The following is a 16906-nucleotide window of genomic DNA, read 5'->3' on the forward strand; positions in this document are numbered from 1 at the left end:
ATCAAGAAAATCATAGATGCCTCCACTCTGGCTTGTGATAATTTTTGGTTTCCCTCCTATACCCAGAGGACTTGTCCACATAATCAAATGTTCCTCTTGTGTGTTTTGCTTTTCACTGGGATGAAAGTCAATTTGTCTTCAGATTTAGATGTAAAAATAAGAGCAGACAGGTGGAATAATCAAAGGTGGGGAACCCACACTCCCCTCTTTCACTCCTATCTGACGAAACAGAGGGCTGAGGCCAGGACACTTGCCCCACGGCAGCCAGAGTCCACCAGTGTCTAAAGCTGTCAGCCCCCAAATCTGCAAGTCAGCTCCTGGAAGCTGGAATTAGCGTGCCCCGTAGTTCTCTGACAAACAGATCCTAAATTAGACTTTAAAATTCCCAAGGATTCTGTGATGGCCGTCGTAAATACAACAATTTTCTGATCCCAGAAGTGCAGAGGAAACTATCTTCGAAGGTAGCGTGCTAATTAGCCTAAAATATCCTCTTCCCTTCCAGCCGTACTCAGCTCTTCCTCATTCACCTGAAAACCGAGAACCTGCTCTAACACAGATCACTACAAAAAGCGCCACTGGTAGAAATGAGAAAGAGGGAACTGGATTTAATTTGGGCGCGATTGCTGCCTTTATGCTTGGCCTGATTTGAGCACAAGGGACTTGCTGGGGGATAAGGTGTGCTTCTCCTCTTTCACGCCCTTTAGAAAACAATGAATGCAAATGAATTCACAAACACTGCTAATAGGCTTCCAGGCTCATCAAAGTTGAGAGCCGGTTGGGACCTCAGAGGCAGATTTGAGCTGCATCCCTACAAAGTGAGCTGATTGTCATCGCTATCATTTTTTATCTGTGGGGATGCTTTTCATGCTCCTTGTTCAAGCTATTAACCTTTCTTTCCCTGTTGTCCTAAGGAGAGCAAAGTAATCAAGATTCCCTCCCAAGACTAAATCAGCGTAACTTGCCCATTACCACAGCTGATTAAGTGTCAAAGACAACCGTGTCCAGAAAGAATATATCTTTTTTAGGGAGGAAAGGAATGAAACAGACACTCCCATGGAAGAAGGTGACAGCCTGTGGACTTGTCCTAACAATGACATGTGACACAGATTTTTGTCCCTTGGGCACTGCTTTTGCAGCTGTTCTGGTCCTTAAGTCTACATGTGATTAGTCATGCCCGGAAGCCTCTGGCTCTGTGAACTGTTGCCTGGGCACTTGCTGAAGTTTAAGCTGGAGCTCCAGGCCATTGACACACACTTAGAGAGGCAGGTGGTTTAATTTAAGTTTTCATCTTTCCTTTCCATTCCAGTTCTTCCCTCCCCCTTACAGACTTGCATCAGCCCCTCAGACTGCAGGTTGCCATTTTACTAACAAGTCAGGCTCTAATCCCAGCAGCTGTATCATTTCAGTTGTGCAATTAACAGAGGATAATCTGCAGGAAATCAACTGCTTCCCATATTTAGTGTTTCAAGTAAATTAATTGATAAAAATGTTGCGGCTTTTCCCTGTGCACCCAGATTTTGGCCAAGGTTTTCCTTAGCGTTTATTGTATAATTCCCACAGGTGAATTTTTAATTTAAAGAAAAGATCTTTTGTTTGTTCATTTGTGTATGTGTGTGTGTTCTGCAACTGTGAATTTGTAGTGGGTGTGGGTGTTTCCTGCCCTTGAAGTAATTAAATTTTTTGTCAATGGATTACATCAACGAAGTCTGAGAGTGAAATATGTATCCGGTATTTCATGTGCTCCAGCATTGCCAGATCGGATCATTATCTTGGGCAAACAGGACTGGACTTTTTTTCTTTCCTAATTGTTAAGTTGTGCATTTCTTGTATGTTACCAAGCTAGCAACTCTAGAAAGTTCCTGGCAACTGATTTTTCCCTGCTAGGGAAAGTGTTTTTGCTGCCTTAGGAAGTCCAGTGTTTTTTCCTGCTGTAGACTTACCTCCTCATTCAGCAAGTTGCTTCTGAGGAAAGCGTATTCAAATGTGATCTGATGAATGTCACCTTTTGTAATTTCTGTTTTGTGTCAAATGTATGTTTCAGGACTACTTCACAGACTTAATCACTAACGAGAGCATTAATTACTTCAAAATGTCTAAGAGAATGTATCCCCATAGGCCCATTATGATGGTGATCAGTCACGCTGCGCCCCACGGCCCCGAGGACTCGGCCCCACAGTTTTCAAAACTGTACCCCAATGCTTCCCAGCACATGTGAGTAATACCATCGGCTCTGGGGACCTGCTGAACATGGGCCTCTCCTTTCCTCCCCACCTTGCTTCTCTCCTCACCCCGTTTCCTTCCACATGGCAGGAACCCCAGCCTCTGCTGGGTCACCACTGCGCAGGCCTGAAACTGAGGGCCTTGCCTAGGTGTTGGGATAAGGAATCACATCTCCAGCATTTCTAAGTCGCTAAAAGGAAAGGAAGAGAAGCACCCAGGGTGAATGAGGCGATTTTTATCAAGAGTTCCCTTCAGTTGTCTTAGTATCCATGAGTATCATCTAAAAATGATGATGATCAAACAGTTTGGTTTTCATAGCAACAGAGCGGCGACCCCAGTCTGGTTATGGAAACGTGGTTCATTTCCTAGGAGAAAGCTGTGGCAGCTTCACTGCAGACACGCAGCGAGGGTTGTTCCAGAACGCAGCTGGAGGAGCTTGCCCTAGACGCCTGCCCAGGCCAGAGCTTTAAAATAACCCAACGTTTCTTTTTGAGAGGAGAGGGCAGGGAGGCACAGAGACTGAGGGGACTGGCCTGAGGGCAGAGAGCTGTGTCATGCTGGTAGTTCACACTAGCCAAGGGGGGGAAAGCCTGGGCGCTTTGACAGCAAAGAACAAGACTTCGTTTTTGAGTCTGTTGACTCCTTGTCTTCCTGCCCAGTGCCGTGACCTGCGACCTGCAGTCTTCTGCACAGAGCAGTGGGCTCTGGGTCTGCGGAAGGTTCAGCCCTGAGAGAGGTTGGAAACAGGAATCGATGTGTTTTCTTTATCACCAAAGCTCCCACATTGATTTTTAATCTGTCAGTGCTCAAATACCATCCCCTTTTATCCACCCTGATTCTCTAGCCATGATCCCAGATGAAAGTAAAATAGATTACATGTGCAGTTTCCTTGCAGAGGTTAGGGGTGCCGAGCCCCACACAGTCAAAAGTCCATGTATAAGTTTCGACTCCCCCCAAAGACCTAACTACAGCTGCCCCTCGCTAGTTGCCAGGGATTGGGTCCAGGACACCCCCTTCCCATGTGGTTCCTGAAATCTGTGGATGTAAAATGGGGTAGAACAATGCCCACTGTCTTCCCAGCATATCCAGGGATTCCCAACTGTGGATTGAAAATGCTGTTTTCAATCCACATTGGGTTGAGTCCCTGATACAAAGCTCAGGAATACAGAGGACCGAGGGTGTGCCTGTTGAATATGCGGATCAGAGCAGTTGAGACCATGCCATTCAGCGGTCGGCTGTACTTGTGTAAAGAGAGAAGTAATGACTGAAGACACTCGGGTGCTGGCCATTACACATTCCTGGGGAACATTTTTATGTTCTTGTTTTGTCTTTCATTATAATAGACTGATGACTCCTCATCAGTAGGATATAGATCTTCTCTGTGTATTGAGTGATTTAGAGAGAAGGAAGAGATTCGGAGCTGACTGAAGACAGGAATTAACAATATGTTTGGAGCCAGGATGGATAATCTACACGCCAGGAACTTGTAGGACAGAAGTGTTTTGATGCACAAAACATCATCAGTGAATAAAGAAGGGTGCTCGAGGCCTTGGGGAATATGGTCTGGGGGAGCCACTGTGTCTTGGAATTGACCCTGTGGACAGATGCATAAACCTCTGAAGATCTACTCTGCATATAACCGTGCAGCTAAATCCGTGAGTGAAGCCTGTGAGGGGCAAGCGCCTCTCCGTTACTTACAGATTAGTTACAAAGTCGGTAACCTGCTGCCCCATTGAAAGAAAACGGACCCTGGGAGCTGGGACCCACTTTCCCTTTTCTTTTGAGTCAGAAATCACCTTGTGTAGCTTAGCAGATTCCCCGCCCAAGGTGACTTTCTACAACTGCAGATTTTACTGGCGTTTTCCCAAGTGTCGGAAGGGGTTGGCGAAATGGCTTGTGTGGCTCCGTTGGAGTCCCTGCCTTGGCAGCTCCAGGATGAGCCTGTAGGGAAACCAGCCACAAGTGAAGAGGTTCTGTCTGGCAGCTGAGCGTCCAGTGCAGGCAACAGTCGCAGGAAGAGAGGAGTCTGCGGAGTACTCAGGGCCTCGGTGGTAACCGCAATAGCATCTCTGATGCCGACAATTAAAAATTCTATTTAGTTCCACAGGTGTTTATGCGTGCCACCTGGGATACTGCAGCACAGCAAGTAGACATGAGGAAGGCACAGTTACTGACCGTGGAGAACCATGGCTCACCGAGGCCAAGTCCAACTTGCCGATAGTTTTCGTTAATCAAGTTTTATTGAAATATAGCCAGGCACGTTCATTTAGTTATTATCTGTGGCTGCTTTCACAACACAACAGCAGAGTTGAGTAGTTGTGGCAGATACTGTGGAGTCTGCAGTGCCTGAAATATTTACTGTCTGGTCCTTTGCAAAATGAGTTTCCCCCCAGATCCCTGCTCTAAGGGAAAGACAGGCAAGTGTTCAAGCAGCCACATGACCAGTAGGACCAGAGCAGTGAGACCTCGAACAGGCACTCAAGGGGCTGTGGAAGTTTGGAGAAGGAAGTGTTCTCATCTTCTAGGGGAACCAGGAAAAAATTCACGGACCAGGAGGCATTCAGAGTAGGCTTCAAAGGGTGGATAAAATTCCTGCAGCTGATTCTACAGACTGGGCGGATGATGTTAGGAAGAGAATGTGGCTTGGAGAAGTGGTCACATGCAAGTGAGGCTATCTAAGCTGTGACCTAGGGAGCAAAGAATGGGGTGCCAGGAAAGCGAAGGGGGCTAAAGCTGGAAGGGGAATGGAGCAGAGTATTGAGGACCTTAGTGACTTTGCTCGTAACCATAAGCAGGGAGTCACTGGGGGTCATTTGATCGCGTAGTGCATAATCTTTGCCTCCGTCGTTTGTGCATGGAAATGGTGTCACTTATTCTTTAGTTTGAGTGAACCACCTGTGAGCCTTACGAGTGGTTTTATAACTTGAAATCTCCACGTGGCAGAGGGAAACGAATTCAGGCCTTAGAGGCACACAGGGTGGGTTCATCTCAGCTGTCCTCATTGAGTCTCAGGGCAATTTCTTTAACCTCTTCCATTGTCTCAACTGTCGAAAGGGGGAAATACTAGCACCTTGACATGATGTCAGGAATGGAAATTCAGAGAAGCAGCACAGCTGAAGTTCCCACAGAGGGCCTGCAACACAGAAGTCACCAGAGTGATGTTCATTCTTGTCAGTTCTTCCCGTTAAGATGAACCACATAACCCTGTTCTTGTTTTATATTTCTTGACCTACAAAAAGTGCAGCTTCTCTTGGTTCAACTTAATGTTTAGGGGAAGCAGCTAGAGAAGTGACAGGTCGATACCTGGCCACTGTGACATGACACATGTTGTGAAGAACTGAGACCCACACTGTGCTGTGCTTCCCTCACCTGGGTGTTCTAAAAACACCGCTAGGGAAAGCACTGGTATGAGCTGTGCTATCTCTTCCAGGTGCAAAGTGTGTGCTGCTGGCAAGCGCCAGTCTGGAGAGCAACCTTAGCCAGAGAAAACGAAAACTCATGTGGTTGGTTGAGTGACTCAGCTTCCATTTGCTGCTAAGCCTTGGGCTTTGGTGCACCTAGAATGTGGAGACCTGGTGTCTCCCCACAGGCCTTGGAGCCTTGGATTGCTGGCATCTTTGTTGTAAAGGTCTCCTGGCTGTCACAGGAAGAAGAGGCTGGAGAGAGTCACTGTGCCTCTCTTGTCACTGCGAGTGACGGCACAGGTTCACAGTTCAGTCTGCAGACAAAAGGGGTGAGACTAAGAGAAGACAGGCTGCCATTTGTGGTGCACGGAGCTCCTGAATGGCCAGTGTCCTTAGAGAAAACATTAGCAACTCATTGGAGCAAAGGGATGGAAGAAGTTAAGGACTATGCAGAAAGATTTGGCAGGCCCAGTGAAAACAGAGCAAGAAGCTGTAGACTTGCCCCCATTGGGGGGACCCAAGTAGTGTGAATGGTTCCTTTAGGTCACCTTCCTTGGTGGCCAAGCATTATCAAGATGCCTTTCATCCGGCTTTGGGTAATAGCTACGTGACCCTCTCAGCTTGGAGCAAATGTATCATGTTTCCACAGTGTTTGCCATTCCCAGCAAAGGAAGGAAGCCAGGCCAACATTGGCGTGTTGTTGGCTTTGCAAACTGAAGCTAGAGGTTATGCCAACCAACTAAGAATGAGAGGGAATTATTGGCCACTGGTGATGGGAGACACTGTTTAATCAGATATAGCTCAGCCCCTCCCGGCCTCTGAGAAATCTGAGGGCACCTCCATTGTAGTAACAATACACAGAACCATCCTTATCGCAAAGCCCTTCACTACGGCTAAGACTCTGTTGTACTTAGTAAGTTCTCTCTCCAGTGCCCTCAGAGTAATGCCATATCCTCACTCTGGCTTTGACATAACTCCTTTCTCCTGGCCTCTGTGGTGTCCTAATGCGCACCTGTGACAGGGAGAGCCCACTGGCTCTCCTGACGATTCGACGGGAAGCTCCAAAGCTCTCTCATCACCGTCCTGCCAAGGATGCCTCTATCAAAATATTATATTTTGTTTCAGTTCATCAGTTCTTTCTTGCCATACCTGGCAGTGTGGACACACACAGTGACACAGGTTCAAGGGGAATCTAAAGTCTCCACTGAATAGGCCCTGTCCACTCACTGGCAAGAATTGTGCTGAAAGTGGAGCTTTCAGATCAGCATAGTGTGTGAAATGGAAAACTCTCCGTGTAATCCTCCAAACAAAGTTTTGGAAACACCTTTGTTATTGAACGTTAAAAAGAAATGTTTTGCATTAAAAAGAAGTTGCACATTCTGACTCTATTTCTTCCACAAATACGTAAAGGGAAGTTCTTTTGAAGATGAGAGAATTTTTAAATCTCCACAAAAATTTCTGGTGAGAGAATTGTAAAATCTCCATTAAAATTTCTGATTTGGGCAGAACTAATTGCACCCTTTCCTGCGTTCCCACTTTGTTCTTCTCTCCATTTTCCCCCTCTCAACCCACCCCCTGAAGTCCAATTGCACAACTCCAGGGGGCAGCACTCACACAAAATACTGTGTGAGTGCTGTCCTGGAGGGATGCAAGGCAGCTCCTTCCTGAAGGCAGGATGAAGGGTTTCATCTCTACCTCCCGGTGCCTGGTGAGCGTTGTTTAGAAAAATGAATAAACATCCACTCCAACTAGCTGACATTAATACATTTTTAAATGTAAAGATAATTAAATAATCAGTTTTATAAATTAAAAGGGCACCTAAAAATAATATAATCCCATATATTTTAGATTAAAAAATGAAGGCCTAAAATCTATGTTTTAAAAAAAAGACCCTTTAATGTCTTTGCCTATGTCACAGATAGAGACAGAGCTAGAGACAAAAGTTGATTCTCTTCGATCAGGTGATCATCCCCCTCCCCCCGGCCCTGGGCTTGCTCACTGCCCATCACAGGCACAACTAATATTAGAAGTGGTTCCTGTGTCGGTATTGGCAAAATTCTAATTCGCATTTGCAACATTGTTAGAAGACTCTTTAATTGATAATAGAGCGGTAATCAAGATCTTTTGGTATTTCCTGCATGTGTTCAATGTTACCTACCTAAAGACGTTTGAACTCGTGTGGAGCTACCTTCACAAAGGCAATTAAATAAATTCAATTGTAGTGAAAGCTGAGATTGTGTGGCTTGGAAGATTCGGTATAGAATTTCCAATTTAATGCTTCAAGTGCGTGTGTCTTAAATCTGTGTAACTGGCTTATTCTGGGAACTGAGACCCATTTCGTTTCTCAGCAAGTGATGGTCCTGCTACCAAACTTTTCAAGAGCGAGATCACTGGGGTTTTTCTTGTCTGAGACTAAATGACAAATGAAGAAAACACATGTTCAGCGTAACACACTACAAATATATTTATTTTCACTGGTGACAGCTGAGGCCATCAGTGGTATGAATGAACAGCTAAGGTCTTTGCATTTCCCCAAATATGGGTTTAATCTACAACACATGCATTTCTTGAATTATTTCTTCACTAGTGAGAATTACTCTACTAAAATACCCACACATCAAAACAAAAGATGACATTATTGATTTTTAGAATTCTTATTCCTGTTATGTCAATAAGCAATCCTGGAAAGAGAATCAAAAGCCAAGAGAATTGCCGTTGGTGCTGAGGTTTGAACTTGCAAACGCAGTGGGAGAGAGGACATGTGCTCTAGTGGCCTGAGCGAGACCAATCCCAGGAGTAAGACTAGGAAAAAACAGTGTGCAGGGAAGCTTGCTGGGAAAAGTTGACACTTTATAGTACTGGAATAGTCTATTGAGGGTTACAGGTACGTTTTCTTGAGCATCTAAGGTCTGGGGTGTGCAGTTCTGGGCAAAAGTCCTACCCAAAGAGACAACAGGAAGTTTCACCAGACCAGGCACGCCTAACTGTAACTCACATGGATTTTTTGTTTTTCTTTCTTTTTTTAAGAGAGTAACAAAAACGCAAAAATGGCAATTCGGTGCTTTGCCCTCTCAATTTTAAAGCAAATAGCCAGTGTTACCCGCCTTTTCACTGTGCATCCAGGGTGCCTTGCAGGGTCAGACGTGCATTCTGTATTTGCAACAGAAATAGCCACTCAGCATCTGGTGCGAGGTATCGGAATGGGAAGCAGAAGCTGCTGATGTTTCAAATTAGGATGAAGGCGGAGGAATTCAGGACTTACTTTTTCACAGAAAGAAATGTTTCTATCAGTTCTTTTGATGGCTGGGATTTTGAGGCCCTTCTTCGAGACTGGGGTTCAGGACTCTGGTCATTGTGATGTCATCACAGAAGGAACGTCAGCCCTAGCTCATTTTTTCTTAACAATTCACTTTCTCATCTGTGAAATGAGAATAGGATGCCCTGCCTGCCCCTTGGGGTGGCCACAACAATCAAAGGAGCTAAACAATAAGCTCTTTCCAGCTACCCGTAAGTATGGGTATGATGTGGTCCTAGAATTTGTTCTCTCCGTCCCTGAAATCCCTTTTCACCCTCACGAGAACTCTTTTAAGTTGTTATGCCCATTATATAGATGAAGAAACAGAGGCTCAGAGAGGGAAAAAAGTTGTCCACCATCACATGCTAGTAAGGATGGGGATGGGAATCGGGATCTGATTTCAAAGACATTCTGGAACAATTGGATATGTGGTTTTCCACTTTTCCTTCAAACAATTACCTGCTTCTTTCACTGTGTTCCAGCCCCGAGCTCCAGGCCACTTCAATCCCTGTAAAGCCATTGTTGGGGAAGCAGCCTTAATTATCACTAGGGGACAGAAGGCTGCATCTTCCAGGAATTTGGCAGACCCCAGCAGGAGGCAACCACAGGCCTTTGGCAAAAGATCACTTTTCAACAACATTGTCAATTTCAGTGACCCCTGACCTTCCACCTGCAGGTCCCCAAACAGCTGCTGTGCTGTGGGAAGCAGGGCCAGTCTGTCTTCCTTTAAAAGGCAAATGCATAACCCTCCCTCCTTGCCCCCTGCTGAGATCCCACCTGGGACTTCAGCCCCAGAGCTGGGGGGTCATCTCCCACATCAAGAAATTAAGGGAAAAAAAGCCAGGGGGGTACAGCTTTGACAACTGACCTGAACTCTCCCTTTTAATATAAGCCAGGTTTAACATATGTCATTCTGTAAATCCGGGAGTCCAATTTGAGGCTTGTAATTTGCTGCTCCTCCAAGTGAGGTGGAGCCGTGCCAAGCACATCAAGGTAACCAGTGGAAGATATAATTTGCCCACTGTGAGCCCGTGCTTCAGTTCCCTATTGTAATTTTTATTTGGGTTGAGGTTTTGCGGTTTTTAAAAAGTCAACTAGATTTATTTTAAAATTAAGGCGAACCAACATCAAAGGTAGTCAGAGGAGGATGTTTAGGTATTATAAAGAAGCCCTGTGTAATCTTTTATGGCCATATTCTTTTTCAGGGCACGTATCAGTAAGTGGTTAGGGACCTTTCACAGCCAGCTTGCTGTATTTCTCTGACCTCAGACTACTCGCCAGGGGAGAAGATCCCTTTCCGATGGGATTTAGAAGCCCCCTTTCTCCTCCTCAACCACTTAATCTAATCCTGTTTGTAACTTGACCTGCTGCGTGAAGAGTAAGAAACTCAGGCTGACGCCCCTTCCTACGACACAAGTTCCCGAGATAATACAAGTCCACATCCCATTCAGATACAGGAGCCCTTTCAGGCCAACAGAATGGGGCCATTTGCTTGGTGAGTCATTTACTCGTGAAAAGAGAAGAAAGTTTATATTCAAAGTTTCTGTGAAAAGAATGGCAGGTGATACCTGAAAAGCTTGTTTGCTTTTTAATGCCGCAGGATTTTTTCCATCCAGATACATATATAAAATGTATTTGTTTATTGGCTCATGTAGGAAACTCCTGTGCTTCCTGTGTTTTAGGCACTTTTAAGTGAGAGATCAATAAGTAGCTAGACAGGTAGATAGGTAATAGATACATAGATACAGGTAGACAAAGTTGTTCCTCAAAAGAGCTTTTTAAGAGAGGTGCTCTTATCCTCATTTACAGATGAGCACACTGAGCCACACCAGCTTCTGCAACTCTGCAAACCTGTCTCTTTAAGAGGAAGTGGACGTTACACTTCTGAGCAGAAGTTGTCCAGTCTCTGTGGTGCTCAGCCGTGTAGTGGGGTTTGAGTCGTTGCACTCCTGCAGGCTAGCCAACAAGCATGCGGGTCATCGGGCTGACTTTTCGTTCGGAGAAGACCAGTGGTACCAAAACACCCCTGAGACTGGCTATTTGTAAAGCCGTGGTTCATCTGAAAAGCAACCTTGGAAGCGGCTCTCACTTCACTTCACTTTTCTTTCATTTTGTTAAAGGAAGTGGGCTTTGGAATTTTGTCCTGGTTCTTCCACCTGCTAACTTTGTTAATCTGAGGAAACTAACTTTGCTAAGCCTCAGTTTTCTCAGCCGTAAAATGGGAATGATAAACCTATTTCCCAGAAGAGCCAAGATAATTAAAGGAGCCAAGATAATTAATTAATTATGTTTTATATACATTAGTATATAAAACACCTAGCACAATACCGGACACATGATAAATACTAAGTTTTAATACTTAACTGTTTCTCTATGCTTAATAATATCCGAGAAGGTTCAAGTTCATAAGAGTCTGATGCAGAAGTCAAATGTAGACGAATAATTCTCAGCATGAGAAATGTAGTATAGATGTGTTCTCTGGGAATCTGCGGTGGCAGCGTCTACTGGCTGAGGGAGTTGGGTAAATTTCAAAGAGAAGGTGATGTGTTTTGTCTCCAGTGGAAAGTGTTGGTACCACGGGGCCCTGGCAATAGGTTAAATACAGACCTTAACTGACCTGTCCTAGAACGCTAGGACTCACTCCCCCATGTATAACAAAAATGATGCCCACATCTATATTGATTTTTCTATAAAATAAACAGCTTCATTGGTAAGCATCTATATTACAGAAGAGACTTGGTTACAATTCCAGTAAAGCCAATTATATTAGTGGTGTCTACATACAGGGTTTAGGAATGAGAAAAACTGGTAGAGGCGAGATATACAGGAGAGGGCAAACACAGCTGTGAGTACGCGAAACAAAGTTTATTTTTGTGTTATTATTAATTACTGTGCCGTTTTCTATACAAACAACTGTGAACCTCCATTTACCTACCCCATATAAATGCCCTAGTAAGTTCAAGAGGAATAAGTGTGTTCAAATTATGATTCATCATTCCACATAACATATTTGTGACTATATTTAATAGCCTAATTAGCAATAAAGTTTTATGGGTTAACATCACGATGAGAACATTCCCTTCTACATTACTGAGTTTTATCTGTAGATTTGTAGCATTACCATGATCATCTTGATGTGTTTCTACACATTTTGTTCAGTGAACCCAAATGAACTTGCACTAATTAGGTTTTTAGCTGCCAGTCTTGCTTTTATGAGGTTGAATCCGTATACCTTCAGAAGATACGTGCCGCTTGGGGTGGAGAAGACTTCAGATCTTCCTAAATTCGCAGGCAGAAGACACGTGGGAGAGGAGAATACTTTGACAGAGTCTAAATCATCTTTCCTAAATGCTTATTTCACAACCTCTAACTTGAGATAGTTCTCTAAGAGGCTAAAAATAAATATCGTAAGACTCCTTTCTGAATCTTTGCAGAACTCCCAGTTACAACTATGCACCAAACATGGATAAACACTGGATCCTGCAGTACACGGGGCCCATGCTGCCCGTCCACATGGAATTCACAAACGTTCTCCATCGCAAAAGGCTCCAGACTCTGATGTCAGTGGATGATTCTGTGGAAAGGGTAAGCCCATGAACTTGCCTCAGGCATGAGGTTGTGGCCCAACTTCCCATTCTTGTCAAGCCAGTTTTGTTGTTGTTTGTTCTGTTCTGTTTTGTCCAGAGAGAAATGAAAGAGGAAATTTATCAGGCCTCCCTCATCTGTGCTTTCTTCTGTGACCCCTCCAGGCTTGGTTTTTCTTCTGTGACCTCTCCAGGCTTGGTAGAGCCAGCAGCAGAGAGAAGATAAATATCAAAACATCAAAATCAAAGGATACACTTACAAATACCTTCAGGAATTAAGCAAATAATGTAAATAACTAAAGCAGGTCCAGTATAAAGCAATAGGGAATGGTGAGGATTGTGGTGAACTTGAAATTCAGTGATTCGTTTAGCGGAAGGAGCAACTACTCAGCTCCAACTAATTTTTGCCACGTAGAAATGTGGATTCAGTATCATCAAGTTTTCTAACTTTTCCCCAAAAAGCCAGAAATAAAAAAAAATTTTATTTGAAATTTCATGAATTTTAAAGCATACGTAAGCCAAGGAAGACCTAGCTAAAGCCTAGATCTGGCTGGACCAGGCTCAGGGCAGTCTGTTTTTTACTCCTGATCACTAGATATAGGAGTGATGATATTAAAATTTGCTTTCACAGTGAATTTTTCAAAGTAAAACCTATAAGTTTGCTGGTAGAGGTGTTTTGTGGGTGTTTTTGTTCTTTCAAATAGGTGAACAGAAACCTTTGAGTAGCATGCGCCAGATTCAAAAATATTATTTTTCAACTGGATTATGGGACTTTTCCCTCCTGGACTGTAAGCAGCATGAAACTGTGGTTCACGTTTGCATTTGTTGGTCCTATGAAAGCAGCTCCTGCCTTTGAAAAGTAATGGAAAAAAGATTTGGGGAAAATCATGGCAACACTGTTGTGGTCTCAGGCCGTTACAATCACTTCTGACTTGCCCCTGCGCTGTGTTTCAGCTGTATGACATGCTGGTGGAGACGGGGGAGCTGGAGAACACTTACATCATTTACACCGCCGACCACGGTTACCACATTGGGCAGTTTGGACTGGTCAAGGGGAAATCCATGCCATATGACTTTGATATTCGTGTGCCTTTCTTTATTCGTGGGCCAAGTGTAGAACCTGGATCAATGTACGTATTTCTGTGTTGGTAACGTTCAGCTGTCGTAGCTCATGTACATCTGAGATAATTCAATTACCGATCTCAGTGTCTGGTTTCCTTTTCTCCAAAACAACAAAGGGTGTGTGAAGGTTGCTAATTTAGAAGATGTAAACTGACACCTGCCCCCCTCGCCACATGTTAATTTAACTAACATAGGCTGTTTAAAGAGAAAGGAAAAGTAACTGTATCAATTAATTCTCTCAGACTGACCAGAATCGAAGATAACATATTGTCTTTACTTTCTTTGAATTGAAAAAGACAGACACACTGTGTTTTTTAAAAAATGAGTGCTATCCTCTTAGTTTTTCTAATTATTACTAAAGAACTTTTTTAAAAGCATGATTTTTAAAAAAAAGAGAGGAAAGAAACCTAAAGGACTGGAGTTTTATTCCTGTCACCTTAGGCAAACCACTGCATCCCTGCGTGTCTCTCTTTTCCCATCATACAATGGGTTTCCTGTGCCCTGCCAACCACAGCAGAGTGTTTTGTATAAAGTGAGAACATGTGCACAAAATAATTACGGAAAGAATGATAGAAAAGAATTAAAGTAGAATTCAAAAGCTACAAGGGCCCATGTAGAGCACCTAGCCTGGACCCCTGATTTCATGATGAAGCAGCTCAACTCACAGCTGCTTTAGGGTCCTGGTCCAGCAGCACCTGGGTCCCGAACCCAGGTACCTGAACCTCATTCCTGTGCTGGAACCCACCCCTCCCAGGGAAAAGGCGATATCATTAGGAAAGTTTTCCAGGAAGAATGTTATTATGTCTCTTCAGATGAGTGGACACACCTCAGGAACTGTCAAATGTAGAATTAGAGGGCTTTATGTTGAAAAATCTAGATGGCATGGATTAGATTCAAATGTATAAATTTCATGTCCTTCCTTAGAAGTCGATTTTAAAGCCTTGGTTTATCAGAGAAGTAATGGACTATTGGGTTTTAGAAGAAAGTATATATCCTACAAAAAACAAAGATCAGGCCACGACTTGTGTGACAGTGGCCCAAGCTCAGGGCTCTGGGCATCTTTCAGTGACCCCGAGGAGAGTTCATTAATCTTGCTCTGTGCTGTCTCTCTGCTGATCACTGAGCCACCTGCCCAAAGGCAGCTCACTCCCGGGAGACCAGCTGGGAGAGGAGAGGCACTGAAGGCCAATGAGTCACAGCGTGGAGAAAGCAGCCCTTTGGGCCACCCTCCACTAGTATTGGGTCTGGGGTGTAACCATCTGTCCCGTTGCAGAGTCCCCCAGATCGTCCTAAACATTGACCTGGCCCCTACGATCCTGGACATCGCTGGGCTCGACCCCCCTCCCGATGTGGACGGCAAGTCTGTCCTCAAACTTCTGGACCTGGAAAAGCCAGGTAACAGGTGTGTCAATTTTCTTTCCTGCAGCCAGCCCCAGGCACACTGACTCCTAGGACTAGCCAGAAGCTGAAGGAGGTGGAGGCCAAGTAGCTTTGCCATGCCAGGCAGAGCATTTCTTGGTTGTTTGTACATAGCTCGTTGATGGAGACACAGCCGTGGTCTGCGGGAAGTGAGAGGTGTTCCTTTAAATAAACTGTTAGCACAGATCCATTTGGAAAGTCGTCAGATGCCAACTGTAAATATTATTATTTTGCTTGCAGGTTTCGAACAAACAAAAAGGCCAAAATTTGGCGTGATACATTCCTCGTGGAAAGAGGGTAATTATTGGTTCCTGGGGTGCTTCTGGGAACCAGTCCTAGTGGGCAGCTCTCCCTGCTGGGTATTTTTTCTCCTTACTTTGGTTTACGAAGCCTACAGATTTCGCAAGCCTGGTAACAAAATCGAATGGTTTGCTAGTCGTTCTTCCTTCACTGGCCAGCAGAGGAATGACTGTTGCATCAGAACTGTGAAGAATAAATTCTCCTAAGATGGGACCAAAGCTCTTACATGGCTATGGATCTGTCCGTTTCTCAGCCTTGGTTCCGAATCGGACCAGCCAATGGACTCTCTTAGCTATCCTTCCCAAGGCCTGCCTGACACCTTTCTACTTCCTCCCCTCGTGTTCTTTCCTTAGTTTTAAATACACAAACATACGAGGCTGTGATTATTTCCCTAGTTGCTTCTGGATGTCCTCTTTTGCCTTGTAATGCTCGACGTCTTTGCCTTTCTCCCTACATACGTTGAGGGGAAGCATTTCTGTAATTGCTTTTTAACAAAAAGAATCTTTGAGTCTGTAAAGCTACACATTATATGCCAAAGTTTTGAAAGCGATGCTTTGAGGGGAAATGATTCCTCCAATCCCGGCCTTTCCTCTTCACCCAGCCTTGTCCTGAGGGCCTCATCAGATGTTGGACTCCATGGTCAGAGCCCTAACATCTATTTCTGGCTGTTTGAAGAATGAGGAGCCAGGGACAGGGAAGAGAACGAGAACAGGAGGGTCGCAGGGGAGGCGATTCAGATCATTTCTCACATAAGAAGCTTTTCCCTTTCTGTCAAAGGAAATTTCTACGTAAGAAAGAAGAATCCAACAAGAATATCCAGCAGTCAAATCACTTGCCCAAATATGAGAGGGTCAAAGAGCTGTGCCAGCAGGCCAGGTACCAGACAGCCTGTGAACAACCTGGGCAGGTGAGTGATGCGGCTTTTCTTCGCCCCCACGCGCAGCTTCTCCGTTTCTAATTGACAAGCTTTTCAGCCCTGGCTGGGGGAGCTCAGTTGGGTGGAGCATTGTTCCCTGACCAGAGGGCTCTGGGTTTGAGTTACACTCAGGGCACAACCTTGAACACCAGTTCAAGGTTGACCAGACACGTGAAATGAATAACCTGGTTATTAGTAAAATGGCCTCACTATACTCTTTTTAAAAAAATTTTTTAAATTCTTGTTCAAGTACAGCTTTCTGTCTTATATTCCCAGCCCTGCCCAGCCCCCGCCCTGTGCTCCCCACCTCCCTCCCATTTCCACCCCCCACCCTTAGTTATTGTCCATGTGTCCTTTATACTTGTTCTTGTGAGTCCATCCCCTTTTCCCCTATGATTCTCTCCCCTCTCCCCTCTGGACCCTGTCACCCTGTTCCGTATTTGAGTGTCATTGGTCATATTTTGCTTGCTTGTTTGTTTTGTTGTTTAGATTCCTGTTAACGGTGATATCATATGGTAGTTGTCTTTCACTGCCTGGCTTATTTCGCTCAGCATAATGCTTTCCAGTTGCACCCATGATGTGGCAAAGGGTAGTAGTTCCTTCTTCCTTTCTGCAGCATAGAATTCCATTGTGTAAATGTACCATA

At 44.6% G+C, this 16906-nt stretch overlaps 1 protein-coding gene across 4 annotated transcripts in view; it reads left to right on the forward strand.

Moving 5' to 3' along the window:
• Window positions 1–16906, forward strand: part of SULF1 (sulfatase 1) — a 163282-nt gene that overhangs the window by 105127 nt on the left and 41249 nt on the right. For all 4 annotated transcript variants that reach the window (XM_037058682.1, XM_037058683.1, XM_037058679.1 and 1 more), the window contains 6 exons: window positions 2042–2211; window positions 12354–12504; window positions 13458–13633; window positions 14899–15027; window positions 15285–15341; window positions 16122–16251. In XM_037058682.1, coding sequence (XP_036914577.1) covers window positions 2042–2211; window positions 12354–12504; window positions 13458–13633; window positions 14899–15027; window positions 15285–15341; window positions 16122–16251 — 813 coding nt within the window. The remainder of the gene's footprint in view (window positions 1–2041; window positions 2212–12353; window positions 12505–13457; window positions 13634–14898; window positions 15028–15284; window positions 15342–16121; window positions 16252–16906) is intronic.

This window comes from Sturnira hondurensis, unplaced genomic scaffold, assembly GCF_014824575.4.
Source record: "Sturnira hondurensis isolate 20B ecotype Veracruz unplaced genomic scaffold, ASM1482457v3 Scaffold0010128, whole genome shotgun sequence".
NCBI lineage: Eukaryota > Metazoa > Chordata > Mammalia > Chiroptera > Phyllostomidae > Sturnira > Sturnira hondurensis.